This window comes from Esox lucius, chromosome 5 (genome assembly GCF_011004845.1).
Source record: "Esox lucius isolate fEsoLuc1 chromosome 5, fEsoLuc1.pri, whole genome shotgun sequence".
NCBI classification, from domain to species: Eukaryota; Metazoa; Chordata; class Actinopteri; order Esociformes; family Esocidae; genus Esox; species Esox lucius.
Window position 1 is genome coordinate 31,079,857 of NC_047573.1, and position 15,899 is coordinate 31,095,755.

At 40.7% G+C, this 15,899-nt stretch overlaps 1 protein-coding gene across 1 annotated transcript; it reads left to right on the forward strand.

Annotated features, from left to right (window-relative positions):
• Nucleotides 1–3,852: 3,852 nt before the first annotated feature.
• Nucleotides 3,853–15,111, forward strand: LOC105005853 (protein FAM171A2). The gene is made up of 8 exons (XM_010864059.4): nt 3,853–4,110; nt 5,742–5,969; nt 6,307–6,399; nt 7,182–7,340; nt 8,176–8,355; nt 8,931–9,044; nt 10,042–10,171; nt 10,412–15,111. Exons 1-8 carry the CDS (start codon nt 4,014–4,016, stop codon nt 11,886–11,888), a joined length of 2,478 nt encoding a protein of 825 aa, XP_010862361.2. The 5' UTR covers nt 3,853–4,013; the 3' UTR covers nt 11,889–15,111.
• The last annotated feature ends 788 nt before the right edge of the window (nt 15,112–15,899 follow it).

Below are 15,899 nucleotides of genomic sequence, written 5' to 3' on the forward strand. Positions count from 1 at the left end.
TAAAATAAACTTGAAAATGGACACACCCTATCATTATACTATTATACTTTCTATACCCATGTATGTTCCTCTTTCGCATTTTACACTTTTATAATTTAGCAAAGGCTCTTACCCCGAGTGACGTACTGTAGTGAGGACATATTTTGTAACTTTTTTTGCCCTTCTGTAGCATTGTTACATTTACCCTTGTTGTCATAAAAACCTAAGAGTATAGTGTTGCAAGAACCTTTCTTTCAATGTAAGCCACACAGGTTTTTCAGTGAAACAACATTACAATTAACCACACAGTAGCTTGGAAACACCCACTCCAAAACCACCACCACATTGACCAAGTGACACCAAACAGACTCCCATCCTTCAATTAAACATCAAGCTCTCATGCTGAATGATGAGATATCTTTAGAGAGAAACTGCATGGGGTCACTTCCTCTTCAACAGAATATAGAACAGCAGGAATACACAACACAGAACTGCAGTCCTCATCAAAATATGTCTCTGCTCTCTCTTTACTCTCTTCTCTGCATGCAGTGTGGAGTAGAGCAGTTGTTCCCAACCTTTTTGAGTTACTGTACCACATTGAATTTGTCCTACATTATTTCAGAGTAGCCTTGAAATACCCCCTCACTGTCATTTTACTATTCAGCCCATGGTATCATGGGTTTTTTCAAGCAACCTGTGTAGAGGCATAGTCCAAGTACCCCCAGGAGGTCATAGTGGCCGTTGGCACAAGGAACATCGCCATCCCTGAGTGGCACAAAAAGGGAGAAGACAACCAAGAACAATTCTTTATGGAGGTTGTTCATGAGAATGAAGCTAGGGATCTTTAAACAACTGGTTTAGTGTAGGGTCAGATGTAATTAAATGCCAGGGCTGCAACACAGACGGTTTGATCATGTAGGATTTATTGGTTAATGTTGTTAAGCAAGTAACAGACATTTCAGGGGTTTTAACACTTCAACACTGCATTTCTTGATGGTTTGGAGAGCACAGTGCAGTACCTCTACACAAATCTTCTCATGTCTCTAAATCAGATATAAGCAAATATTGCCCAACAATCATTTCATGTGAAATTACACAACCTCAGAATTACCATTGTGCCCTCTGGGACTCCAGTTTACTCAAGCTTACTCATCGTTGCACACTCACTGGAAGTGACTAATGGAGGGTCTTATTGGCCCATTTGCACGCTATCACTTCCACCATTGGTGGGACGCATGCTACAAGCAAATGGAAGACTGAGGACAAAGGGGCTCATTTGGGATTTAGAAGGAAATAGATAGTACTTGGCACATCTGAAAAAACTGAAGACATCATGAGGCAATTTATGCTTTATTTGTAGTTTGTCCACAAAACAGGTGTTTTTTCAATGTTGATGAAGTCTCAGACTTGTTTCGGTATTGTCTAGGCTGATATCCACCAGATAATAGTTCTAGCATCAAATAAATACTGTTCAAGATTAAACTTCCAAACACATAGTGCAAGTGTCTGGCACACCACATTGATAGTTTTCATGAAAACACAAAATTGTACTGGTAGGCTATCTGTTAGCGCCCACTAGTGTTTAGAGAATGACATGAACATCTGAAATAGATATACACTCACCTAAAGGATTATTAGGAATACCTGTTCAATTTCTCATGAATGCAATTATCTAATCAACCAATCACATGGCAGTTGCTTCAATGCATTTAGGGGTGTGGTCCTGGTCAAGACAATCTCCTGAACTCCAAACTGAATGTCAGAATGGGAAAGAAAGGTGATTTAAGCAATTTTGAGCGTGGCATGGTTGTTGGTGCCAGACAGGCCGATCTGAGTATTTCACAATCTGCTCAGTTACTGGGATTTTCACGCACAACCATTTCTAGGGTTTACAAAGAATGGTGTGAAAAGGTAAAAACATCCAGTATGCGGCAGTCCTGTGGGCGAAAATGCCTTGTTGATGCTAGAGGTCAGAGGAGAATGGGCCGACTGATTCAAGCTGATAGAAAAGCAACTTTGACTGAAATAACCACTCGTTACAACCGAGGTATGCAGCAAAGCATTTGTGAAGCCACAACACGCACAACCTTGAGGCGGATGGGCTACAACAGCAGAAGACCCCACCGGGTACCACTCATCTCCACTACAAATAGGAAAAAGAGGCTACATTTTGCACAAGCTCACCAAAATTGGACAGTTGAAGACTAGAAGAATGTTGCCTGGTCTGATGAGTCTCGATTTCTGTTGAGACATTCAGATGGTAGAGTCAGAATTTGGCGTAAACAGAATAAGAACATGGATCCATCATGCCTTGTTACCACGGTGCAGGCTGGTGGTGGTGGTGTAATGGTGGGGGGATGTTTTCTTGGCACACTTTAGGCCCCTTAGTGCCAATTGGGCATCGTTTAAATGCCAACGGCCTACCTAAGCATTGTTTCTGACCATGTCCATCCCTTTATGACCACCATGTACCCATTCTCTGATGGCTACTTCCAGCAGGATAATCCACCATGTCACAAAGCTCGAATCATTTCAAATTGGATTCTTGAACATGACAGTGAAACTGTACTGAAATGGCCCCCACAGTCACCAGATCTCAACCCAATAGAGCATCTTTGGGATGTGGTGGAACGGGAGCTTCGTGCCTTGGATGTGCATCCCACAAATCTCCATCAACTGCAAGATGCTATCTTATCAATTTGTGCCAACATTTCTAAAGAATGCTTTCAGCACCTTTTTGAATCAATGCCACGTAGAATTAAGGCAGTTCTGAAGGCGAAAGGGGGTCAAACACAGTATTAGTATGGTGTTCCTAATAATCCTTTAGGTGAGTGTACACCTAGAATATCTTTCCCTAAGGAAAGGATATACACAGCAACAAAAGAAAGAAAAGGAAGAGTGGCGTTTGATTGTAGCACATTATTTATTAAGTAGTATCTTAGCCTACTAAATGGCATGAGCAGTAACATGTTGTCTATACAAACACTTTAAATTATGATTATAAAGTAGAGCATATAAAAAGGGAGCTATCTGAGTAACAAAAGAACTTGAAAATGGAAGCACTTTGTACAGAATTTCCAAATAATCTTAGTGTCCATTGTATATCTCCTAAGAGAAAAATTATGAATATTTCAAAATAAAAGTTGAATTGCCTAGATAGCAGACAGTGAATATCAGTGAATTTTGTTCAAGATTTGGATAGCTGCAGTCTAGAGTGGTCCTGCGGTCAAAGCTGCTGCAACATTTCTGGAGCAGGGCCACAAATCTTTAAAAACTTTTATATTAAATGAAGCATAACAATGCCTGGAAAAAACTGTCAAGCAACTAATACCCTAGGAATAGGGAACACAGTCAAAAGTAGCATTGTCTTGGTAGCTCATACTGTATTTTCTAATATGTGCTACATTTATGCAAGCAATGTTTGTGACCAATAAGTTCATGTTTAATGGGCAATGTTATTAAGACTTTATCAAATGCAGTGAAGTTGGCCTAGGCGACACTGTAAGTGCAAAAAGAATAATGTGACATTTTATTACTGTTCTGTATATTGAAAAGGTTATTGCTGACATGAAAACATTTTGGGGCTGTATCAAAGGTGGACTAATGAAACATGCCAAAATATCGTTCCTTTTCACTCAGCACTCAGTCTTTTTACTCAGTAAGCACACAACAGTAACTAATGGAGAATCTCGTTCACATTTTCTTTGATATTAATGAATCAATTAAATTAATCCGGAAATACAGTGTGTAATAAAGTGTAACTGTTTCTCCCTGTAACTTCGTCATGGCCACCCGGAATACCAAGGCTACTCGAAATTTTTAGCAGTTTAATTGATGCCACTAGAGGGTGGTGTAGAACCCTATCACCCGCAACAGACAAAAACAACTGAGGGCTGACAGGCGGCGGTTATCCTCAGTAGCTGCATCTTTATTGAATGAGCGAAAAATTACTATTGTCAATAACCTAGCAACCATCCCCGAGATAAATATGGATGTATGGCCGCGGCACATGGAATAGCGATGTACATTGAAGGATGCCACCCATCTACATCTCTCGTTTGTTCCTCTTTATTTCTATCTCTGCGGTCTTGGAAGCGCGAGCCAAATCTCTTGCAGATCATGGAACATTTGGTAAGCTTGCGCCATGAGATGCTGCATGGTGGTGGAGGATGGGAGTGGTTGCTTTTTTATGGCTTTTGTTGACAGACGTTGGTTTAGAGTGGCTCTTGATTTAATGGGATTCTAGTCGTACTAATCACGGTTTTTCTTGTGTATGTATTTTTTTATGTGCATTTTTTGCGTCAAAATTGACCTGTGTAACATCACAATCAAGCACAAATGATTATACACGTTCAATAAAATATTTAATTAATCATCTTGTTGAATGTATGTCAAATCTATTTTTAAACGCATCAAAATGTTACGACTCAATGCTCTATATTCAGCGCTCATCATGTAAATGTGTCGCTGTCTCTGTAAAGCCGAGCAAGCCAGTCCAGTGATGAACTAGCCCTGTGATGAAAATACATCATAGGCCTTGGCATTTATATAGTTGTTCTTCTTATAGTCACATCCTACCTTTCACTTTAGCAAATAATCACAACTATTATACCTAATTAAACCAGGGTTTAATACTAATGAATGTATCAGAAGCCAAGTAACCAGGCAAAAATAAATATAACAATGCATACTGTATACAGGGAAAGACATGGGCCTGTGGTATTCAGCTTTTCATTTCATATCATTCTGTTGTGGTATAAACACAACCCCAGCAATTATAGATTCCATCCAGTGTTCCCAACAAAAACCTGAGAAATTTAAGAATTGTGTTGAAACAATAGGGCTGTAATGAGGCATGTATTTCAGAAGGGAACATGTGCATACATGTAGTCTACTATTAGACAGAATTGATAGAACCATCAGATAGTCAATTAACAATTGGTAGTGTATCCAGTAGGCCCGGGTCTTTTACTGTCTCAAATTGCCTCATACAGTCATACATTGTATAATATTATCTCATACCATCTCGTACTTTCTTGTATTGTGTCATTACTTTCTTTTTTTAAATTTACAGTAAAATTCTCATAAGACTCATATTGTCTCATAATATAACAGACCCATGCCATCTTGTATTACCCAACATTTAATGTACATTGATAGTACACAACAAGCTCTCAGTGCTGGTGAGGAAACTCGTATCCATGGAAACCTCCCCAGCATGACCCATATGTTTGGCATTAGAGAAATAAGATGAGAAACAAAATGTTCTCAGGGGAAATGATGAGTAAGAGGAGATGACATAGCCAAACAAAATACAGTATGGAATGTTAAGAGAGGGAGGGGGGTGTTCCCAAAATGTCTACTTGGCTGTGAAGCTATACATAACCTACATTCAATTTAGGCCCAGAACAGATGGCATGACTCATTTTATCTATTGCTTGTGTTCCTTGCATTACAATATATGCCATTTAAATATTATACTTTGACTAACAATTTTACTGGCAGCAAACACATTTACCCCTGCAAGTTAACAGTGTCAATAGGATGCCATACCACACCTAGAGTCATCTTTAAAATGCATAATGACACCATATTGCAAACTGAACCCGAAATCATTTTCATATGACAGCACCACGGTTTGTATCTGCTTGTAGTCTTATAATGCAAGTTACAAATCACACTACATGCCACATCATTACTGATTATGTCATCATCATTATGCTGATCCCTTCAAAATGTGGATTATTTTCACTCTCTTGTAGAGGTCCAGATCAGAGTTCAGGTGTTTGACAACAGCGACCTCTCACCTTTGGCTGACGCCGTCATAGAGGTTCACGGGAACCAGTCTGTGTTGGCGTCCAGCAAGGCGGGTAGCGATGGCATTCTTAGGGTGACCTTCCGGTACCGCCCGGGAACCTGGGTCATCATCTCGGCATCGAAACACGACTATGTCACCAACTCTGTGCCTTGGCATGCCAGCCGCATCCCCCGTAAGTGAGAATACCCATAATAACCCCACAGATGTATGTCCTGGGGTTGTCAGCCAGTCCAAACCACTGCCTCCGGTGCACGTGTAGCTCTGTAGAAGAACGGCAGAAGAATTGATGTATCTTAAAAACAGGATAGCAATTAAAAACAGGATAGCAATTATTAGATTCCTTGAATTATTTTGTATCTCAAAATCCAAACCTACCTGGCTTTGATACTACCTTTTTGTTGTGCTGTTTTCCCAAGACAGCCAGAGGAACTCTCCTAGATCTGAAATCACTGGGTAGGCAGTAGGCCTGACCGAGTCATGGGTTAACATGGGTATTAATCCTCTTTCAGTGTACGCGTCGGTCAGCCTGTACCTCCTGGTCCAGAGGCCGGGCACACTCATTCTCTACGAGGATGTCATCCAGGTGCTGCATGGATCCCCAGGTAGGCTACAACAACAAGAGGGTGTGGCTTAATCTCCCTCTATAGTATTTTACTTGGCACGGTAAATCAATTGGCCGCAATGGAACATCTAGGGATCTACATCGTCCGTTGGGCGGGGAAAGATTGCTTCCTTCTCAGCTCACCGCATTACTTTCTCATAATGGTCAAGACAGTTCAGACTCATACAGATTGGGAAATGTGGATGTGGTAATTCCGGTTCAACGCTCTGTTGGAAATCTGATCAGGCTTATTTTAATGACACTGAGGCCAATAACAAATATTTATATACCGAATCTCCTCTCTAGTGGGTGATAGTGGAGGTGCAATTCTCACCTGGCTCGTCTCTGTTCTTGCACTCAACGACCTCCAGAAGTTCTCACATGACGACACTCTATTTCCTTCTGCTGTCGCCATAGCAACAGCTGCAGTGCTACAGTTTTGTACTGCTCAGTTTTCCAAATTCAAGACTGCACGGCTCCTGGCTCAAACCTACAGTGCCATTGTGTTTTGTGTCAGCTATTGTGGTAATAGTGGTGTGGTATATTCCACTATGGGTTGTATGTTAAAATGGTCACTGACAGAAGAGTGCCATTGCAGTGGTACAAAAACTTGTTTTTCATTATGCATCAGAGAGAGGAAAAGGGACTGATATCAGAATTTGTCCAAAAAAAGAAAGATATATATCCCAACGTTTTTTAAAACAATTTATGTTGCATGGCCTAATGAACCATAAACTGTCTAAAGATTGGCTGGGTGGGCATTGGCTGTTTCCTCCTGTGTAGGTGCGCGGAACCAGCCATTGGTCCAGCTCCAGAGAAAGTCCCTTCAGTTGCCTGCTGAGTCCAACTACACGTCACTGTCAGCTGTGCTGACTACTGCCAGGAGCCAGTATGAGATCGGGGGCTTCCCATACCTCCTGGGTCTGGAAACTAATAGCACAGGTTGGCGTGGGTGAAAGCACAAACACATCAGAGTTATTAAAATAACACAATAACTGTTAATTAAACCAGGTAAGATGTCTACATACATTCTCCTCCATATTTATTTGGACAGTGAATTTGTACACTTTTCTCAATTCTCCATATTTGAGATAACACGGCAATAGTACAGAATGTCATATGTATAATATACTATCTATAATTGTACAACTCAGAATTTGTTTATGAATTACATATGATTGATTTATATGATCTGTTATTAGGAAACCTTAAATTATTCACCATTATTGAGGGTAAAACACCCAAAACAAATTGCAAATGCTTCCAACCGTATGTTGTGACAAGTATGTAATCACAAGCTTGATGTAGTCATTGTGTGCCAGGAATACAGGAACAAATACAACGATTTTGAGTCTGTTGAAATACTTATGATTATCTTAAGTTGTCAAATGGTGGACTAGATACTAGTTACATTAAGTGCATTCATTTTCTAACAGTGAATCTTCGATGCATAAAATGCAAGAAATGAAAGGTGACGTTATACTGTCACCTTATGTGAAATGTGTGATCTCATATTCTAAGTGAGAGTGTTGTGCCAAATGTAGCTTTACTGTCAAAGTAAAAATGCATGGGGGTCTGTCACGACAATAACCTCAAAATCAGGAATGGCCAATTCTCCTCCTGTAGAGTGACGGAGTGTGAATGCAGGCTTTTGCTCCTACCCTGTTGTAACACATCGGTAGAATAGTCTGCAGGAAGGTGGCTTTGGTTCTAGTAATTATTGTATGGTTTTGTGTATGGTTGACACATTATCAACTGTGGATCATGTACACAACAGGGGCAGAGAGGGGATGGACAGACTTGACTGCGCTGGCGGTGGTCAGTGTTCAGCTCTATGACCGTGACGGGACTGCCATCCAGGTGTCCGACCCGGTCCACGTCTCGGTTCCGCTGCCCTCTGATACCCGCACCAGGATCGCCACCAGCATTCCTGCCTGGATGTACCAGCCCAAGACAGGTATGGGAAAGCTATTGGGATCATAAGTATGCTCTGAAAGTCCCATATTCATCCACCCGTCTGTGTTATATTTCTAGGATTTACCATGAGACCCATGTCATTTGGGATAACCCCCTAACTCTATTTCTGGCCTGCATTGGGCATGCTTTATAAACCATTGGAAGGTTAACTTTTCAAAATTATATATATTTTTTTTATAAATCCCTTTTTACATCAACAGTTTTCACAAAGTGCTTTTACAAATACTCAACTAAATATTGAATGACAGTAGCTAGGAAAAACTATAGTGTTGGAACCTAGGAAAAAACCTAGAGAGGAGCAGGACTCTGAGGAGTGGCCAGTGCATATTTTGCTCTGAAATACCTTTCAGGTGATAATGTAGGGACTGGAATAACAACTTAAATAATTAAAACAGTGGATTATCTCTTTAGGGGGTTAATACTTATGGCCTGACTAATGTTTTGAGAATGTGTCATTGAAAATGAATAAACAGCAAAACCTCAAATTATGATTTTTACTTTTATCGTTTTGTCTACAAACTCTTCAGAATGTTGGGTGTTAATTTTGTATTTCAGGCTTGTGGGTCCGAAATGGAACTGGCTACATTAAGAAAGAGGGCACACAACTCATCTGGAACGTGGTGATTCCACAGTTGGGTTATTGGGTTGCAGCTTTTCCTTCATCGGCAGGTAGTGTAACTGGATTATCTTGTGCTTCATCAAGAGCATTTCTTAGCTTTCGTTTAGTCTGTTTTGAATCGATGTTGCTTGTACCTACAAATTCTGCAACAACTGTCCAGTACCTTGAAAATGTTAAGCTCCAAAAGCATGGCATTCCATGAAGTACATAAACCCTATTTGTACTTTGATAATACTCGAAATACTGTGTCAAATTATTGTTCTCTTACAACAGTGCTGCTCAAGCCTGTTCCTGGAGAGATAATGTCCTGTAAGCTTTCCCTACAACCCTAATTTAACAAACCAGATTTTAGTAATTCCGATTCTAGTCAATGAGTTTACTCGCAACTGGTGTTGAAGAGAAAACCTAAAGGACCGTAGCTCTCCAGGACTACACTGCGCTAAACAACATGTACAGCTCCAATTCAGCTAGAGTATTTACCATGCTTATAAGACCTGGGGTCACCCTTTCACATGTACATCAAAGTAAAGGAATGTTTTTAGATCTTCAACCAAAACCTATTATTTAATAAAGGGAACCTTTATGATAAATAAAAAATTAAAACATTTTGCAACATGCAATGCCCCCGAATGGAAAATGTATTTTGTCTTTATACTTAATACCAAGTTGTGTGCAGTGAATGCCATCAACCACTTCCTGTAGTTGTTCATTAGTCTTTCATTGATGTGTAAGCATAATGGCCTACTTTTCCATTAATGCTGCTAATATTGAAGGTTTCTGAGAATTAACTGTTTATTTCACATACTGCACAAACATCACATTTTTATTCCACTTCTTCCTGATACAGAGCAAATTAGGAGAATTTGCAGCATTTGAATGTGTTTGCCCCAGGTCTGCTCCACTTGGATATGGGTTTGATGTTTGAGTGCCCTTCATTTACCACTGAGATTGCATTTATAAGACCTCACTGGTAACAGGCAAGCAAAATCCAGCACGGCTCCTGTATCTAACCCAGGTCTACTCCTATGGACTTTGTCTTCCATGCAGGCGTGGGTATGGGGGGTCACACGGGCTTGAGGGACATAACCACCTACCACACCCTGTTCCTGCTCTCCATCCTGGGCTCGTTGGCCTTGCTGGTGCTCATTCTTCTCTGTGTGCTTCTCTACTACTGCAGGTGTGGAGCATGTAGACAGGTCTCACTTCAAATGGCCTTCTGTAAACATGTAATAGGAACAACTAACAAAATAAGCAAAGTTTTTTTTTTGTCTGGGGTTTTGTTTGTTTTGTCCGTTTTTTATGTCTTAGGATATTTTTGTTTTGTCTTTTATTGTTTTGTTTGTTTTGTCTGACCTTTCATTTGTTTTAGCCAGAGGTTGTGTTTGCTTATTTCTGACTTTTTCATTGTTTTTTCTAGACGGAAATGCCTGAAACCACGGCGACAGCAGGGCAAACCGCACGCAGCTATGAATGGCTCTAAGCGCGACCAGGGCACCTCCACCTCCCGCCTCAACCTCATCTGTGGAGGCCATGTTGAATCTGGCCCATCCAATGATGCCGGCAAATCTGACCCATCCCCTTCGCGGGATTACCAGAGCTCACGGGAGGAGTTCGCCAAGCACGTCCCCGCACACAAACTGCGGCACTCAAAAGGAAAAGGATCCTCCGGACCCCAGAGGGGAGAGAGCTTCCCCATGAAGGTAACCCGTGCCACAGACACCAACAATTTAGACAACCCCCTGCTACTGCAAGATGACTACTCGCGGAATTACAGCCCCATAATGGAGGAAGACAAGAACTCTGACTACCACATACGCTGCAACAACGCTAACGACAACCGTGGTTACACCTCGGACGGAGGCTCCCCGCCGAGATTCCTAACGGACAAGTCGGACAAGCCTCCGGAGTACTCTGCGGCGGCCGCCGATCACCTGGCCCGCCCTACGTCGCTCAACACTCAGCCGGGCCAGATCATCTTCTGCCACTCCATGGACCAGATGAAGGAGAACATGTACCGGAGCATGGTACCCACCTTGGTCATACCAGCCCACTACATGCGCATGTCTTCTGATTTCTCTGCGAAGGAGCAGGATAAGGACGGCGGGATGCAAATGGGCGCCGGCCAGCAGTCACACCACCCCCAGCTACAGAGTCAGCACCAGCAGCAGCACCAGCAGCAGAGCGCCTTGCAAGGAGACGACTCTGAGGGCCAAACGTGGAACTCGGACCCATCCCAAGGCCCCGTCCGGATCCCTGTGCTTTTCAACGACTCCACCATGGCACAGATGAATGGCGAGCTCCAGGGTCTAACCGAGAAGAAGCTCCTGGAGCTGGGCATCAAGCAGCACCCGCGTGCCTGGTTCATCTCGATGGACGGCCGCGCCAACCACGTGCGCCACTCGTACATCGACGTGAGCAACGACCTCAGTGCGGGCGGAGGAATCGGCGGGGGAAGTGGGAGCCCCAGCTGCAGCACAATCCGAGAGGCAAACCTCGAAGGACCCATGGACAGTGCCCAAGAACGCAAGGCCGCGGCAATCCGGAAAGGCAAGGACGAGCGTTGGGGAACCGGCGGACGGAAAGGTGGCGGCAGTAAGGGCATGTCCAAGCTGGCCTACCAGGACCACAGCCAGCTCAGCAGCAGCGACGGCCGCCCGGTGTCACCCGAGGAGAACTCCCTCACCCCGCTGCTGGATGAGGGTCCCTCGTCGCGTGGTTCCACCATCCCCAGGAGGGGCCGTAGCCGCATGAACAGTGCGCGCAGCAGCAACAGCGAGAACCGTCGCGACTCCATGACTAGCCCAGAGGACGACAGCAAGGAGGAGAACAAGAAGAGCCCGTGGCAGAAAATAGAGGACCGGCCTCTAATGGTTTTTCCCCCTAAAAAGTTGTAGGCCACCATCTCAGGCCCCACTCCTTTGAAACATGAGTAGGTCCATCAGTAAGGGGGAGAAGTAGCATTTGACCGAAAGAAGATCCTAGAAAAGCACAAACCTGCTTGATAATCCGTCAAATGGTACTATTTTATTGACAGCCAATTTTAATACTCCTATTTCCTATTTTTCCCCAGTGAGTTGTATCATTGTCTTTCTGAATCCATTGTGGAGATCACTATGGTTCTGGTTATGTTTGGGAAGAACTGAAAAAATTATCCCAGTATTGTGAAAGTCAAGGCCCAACCCTCTACTCTTCTGGCCTTTCACTACACATTTATGAAGACCAAGGTCAATCCATTTTAGTTCAGTTAACATAGGAAGCAAACAGACATTTTCAATTTCTGTTTGTCCAGAATTTGCTGAATAAATAAAAAAGATCAACCAAAACCTGATATAGAGTTTAGTTGTGCTAATCCTGTAATTGCGGTCATCCTCCACCATAAGAAGAGGATACTGTTTTCACTTATTAGATTAGCATGTCTTATCCCAAAGCATAATGTGTGGAGAGAATCTTTTTCTTTTTTTATCATTTTCTATTTGGAGGATTTTTTATGAAATAATAATAAGGTAAAATATTTGAATTGGTAGTGCGCTCAATTATATACATTTAATGTGAAATGTTTGTTACTTCTTCAGGGAAGTATTTCCATAAATCTTTGTGTTGTAATTATTTTAATGAAGTAAGCATCATAATTGAAGGGGCTCTCCTTCCATAATGTTGCAACAATTTGTGACATTTCAAGCTCAACAGTAGTGTGTCGTACTGTTACCAGATTCTGGCCACTTAATATCCTGCTCTGTTTTGTGTTGTTTTTCATTGTTTGGGTGTTTGGAGTGCCACGGTCAATATGATCTGAACATTTCTTGGGCAGTTTTGAAACGGTAAAATTATTACAATAATGTTCAGTGATTGAACATGGCAAATAAACATGGCAATTCAATAATATTTACAGCACTTTGTGTAGGGCAGGACAGTCATCTTTGCCACCAATTCTAGGGTTGCCATCAATGTTTGCTGATCACTGGCCCTGACCCCAGTCTCTGAGTGTCTCGGGGGAGTTGGGATATGCAAAAACAAATGTCCATTTCACACCAACACATGTACAAGTTACACCCGTATATATGTGTGAAACAGGATAAATATAAGCACCCCATTTGACAGAAGTAGCCTAATTAAATTAATTTCAAACCTTTATTTAAATTACAAGGGGAGACAGAGGTAAAAAGAGAAAGAAGTTGGAAAGGTCGACTAAAATGGCTGTGAGCAAAATAACCACATTTTTAATAAACGGGAAGATGCAAATAGCTATTTAGCAGCATGAATGTGTGCTTTGCAGGTGGGGTTATTGAGTGAAAAATTATGTGTTTGAAGTACTCAAAGATAAATGTATTGAATACATTATAGCTGTTTTAATATATATCAATGATGATTATAATATTTTGAAAAGTCAGTCATGATGCACAACCCTCCCTTTAAATCCAGGGTCCTAATTTATTTGTGTACATGAGTAAAACTTTTTTTGTGTGCCATTTGGGTGTTACTGTAATTTCAACAACTTTATTTGCTTACTGTAAATAATATTTAGCTTTGAGACCCTTTGATTAAAGGTTGCATGCATTTTTTTAAATAAATAGAAGGCACCACAAAAGGCCATGCTAATCTGTACCACTTCTATTGTAAGTGCCTTCTTTTACTTAGGTAAGGTAACTGGCATGGACGGCCTTTTCAAAATAAAAGCTGGCCCAATGGCTAAACACAAAAGCAAAAGCAATTTTTTAGGAAGAAACATCTTCCATTGGGGGAGAGCATGGCTGCCCAAATTGATCACTGATACATTTTGTGTTCAACATGTCCTTCTGTTCATCATTGTTTCTTGTATATATCCTTTTCAACCGAACTGGTAAGTGCTAGTGATTTACTGTACAAGTTTGACAAATGACAGATTCAGAAAACTATATGAGATGTTTTGTGTAAATGTCCTATGTGTGCATGTAATGTGTAGAGTAGAGTGTTTTTAATGAAACGTTTTTTGATAATATCAAGGAGGTTGCTGGCACACATTAAGTATACCAAATTGTGTTGCCAAATGTACACACATTTTAGATGGAGATATACTGAATTTTGCTCTACTCTTACAAATTCACTTCCAGTCTTAAATGTTTACAAGTACAACACACTGGCCAATTATGCTATCACTGTAGCTTGCATTACCATTGCCTATAAGCTTAACAGCTGTAGTTAAATTTCTTACAGACTTAAATGAATAAACAATGTTGCTACAATAGTCACTAAGAGTTGGCACAGTAAATCTCAACATGGATGTAATACGATTGAAAGAGAATTTAAAGTTTGACAAAAGTTATTACAATTTAAAATACACAATCTTATGACAATTCTCTATAAAACATCATTATTGTGTTCCAGTACATTTTGAAATGTTTAGTTTATATTGACACTTATATTCATTGTTGATTTCTAATTTCAAAGTTGTTCTAAATAATCTTGACCTAATGTATTATATGGTTATAATGTGTAGGCTTATTCCAATGGGGCTTTGGGTCATCCCTGCCCAAATAATTGTCTACATGTTTGTCCACGTTATAATTATATTTTCACATTATGATAATGTAATGTGGTTGGTTGGTTACAATAATAAATGTTCAAGAAATCTCTCTACATTTTGCTGGACATATAACCAGGCCAGGAATGACAAAATACATTCTGAATGCTTTAGACCTAATTTAAGATTTTACCCACGTATTTATTTTATATTATGATACTACACAATAACACAATCATCAAGCACTCTAGGGTATGAAGAGCAGCTGTATAATAAAAACCTGTCTGAGGACGCAAAAGGTTGTATATTTATGTATTTCTAAATAAACCTGGAGAAGTTCTCTAAATGTTGTATATTTGGTGCATTTTACTATTGCACCTCTTTCTCTGGTTCAGTGTATCACACAGCCTTCCCGGTTTTAGCAGCCATAAGCCACTTTAATGTCACTGTATTTGATATAAGGCTGCTGTACATTAAAAATACTTATGGAAAGGGAAGAAAAGTCAAGGACACAACAGCTTGTATATTGTTCTGAATGGAAAAAGCAATCATTTCTAAATAAACATAGTCATTTGTAAACTGTAAATTGACAAGATAAAAATAAACATGTTCACACCATCTAGCAATTGAATTTTTGACTTGAGTTTGTGTACCTTTGTTTTCTTTCCATTCATTCACTGTTACTTCCTTTAACAGGCCATGTGTCCACTTCTAATGAGTTTTCGTTATCTTAAGGCTCTTTTCTTTTTGTTAAAAACATGTATTGTATTGAGAAGCAACACGTTGTATACACACATGCATAACGGCTGTAATTAGGGTATGGCGCTTAGTGTCAGTAACTATCCCTGAACTTGGGACAGGATGTGATATACAGGTAGGTCTGGAAATATTTGGACAGTGACTGATTATTTTTTAAGTCTAATCTGGCCTTTCTATTCTTAAAGCTTATGAATGGTTTGCACCTTGTGGTGCACCCTCTGTACCCTCTCTTTATGGTAGACTTGGATAATGATATGCCTACCTCCTGTGAATACCCTCAAATTAAACCTACAAGACCGCCCCTTAAGCCTATATTCATTATTTAACGGTAACTTTAATATATTTTAGTAAACAGCCAAAATAACTAAACTTGTGTCAGTGTCCAATTATTTCCGGACCTAACTGTATATATATATATATATATATATATATATTACACTATAATGTATATAGGAAAACAAAAAGGGCAGAGTACAGATACCAAAAACAACCCCTCCTCTCTCTCCCTAAATTCAGGTGTTTCTTTCCTCAGGACATGTTGGAGCTCCTGGCACTGGTAATACTGTGAAACTGGCCGACGTTGAAGAGATTAACTACTTTGCTTTCAACAGCGAAGGATAGGTATGATTGTGCATATAATAACTAGGCA

Excerpts from the sequence above, each read along its gene's own strand:
- LOC105005853 (XM_010864059.4), top strand. The coding sequence starts at position 4,014 with ATGCCACCCATCTACATCTCTCGTTTGTTCCTCTTTATTTCTATCTCT. Across the intron at positions 5,970-6,306 it reads GCATGCCAGCCGCATCCCCC|TGTACGCGTCGGTCAGCCTG; the intron begins GTAAGTGAGAAT and ends ATCCTCTTTCAG. Across the intron at positions 10,172-10,411 it reads GTGCTTCTCTACTACTGCAG|ACGGAAATGCCTGAAACCAC; the intron begins GTGTGGAGCATG and ends TGTTTTTTCTAG.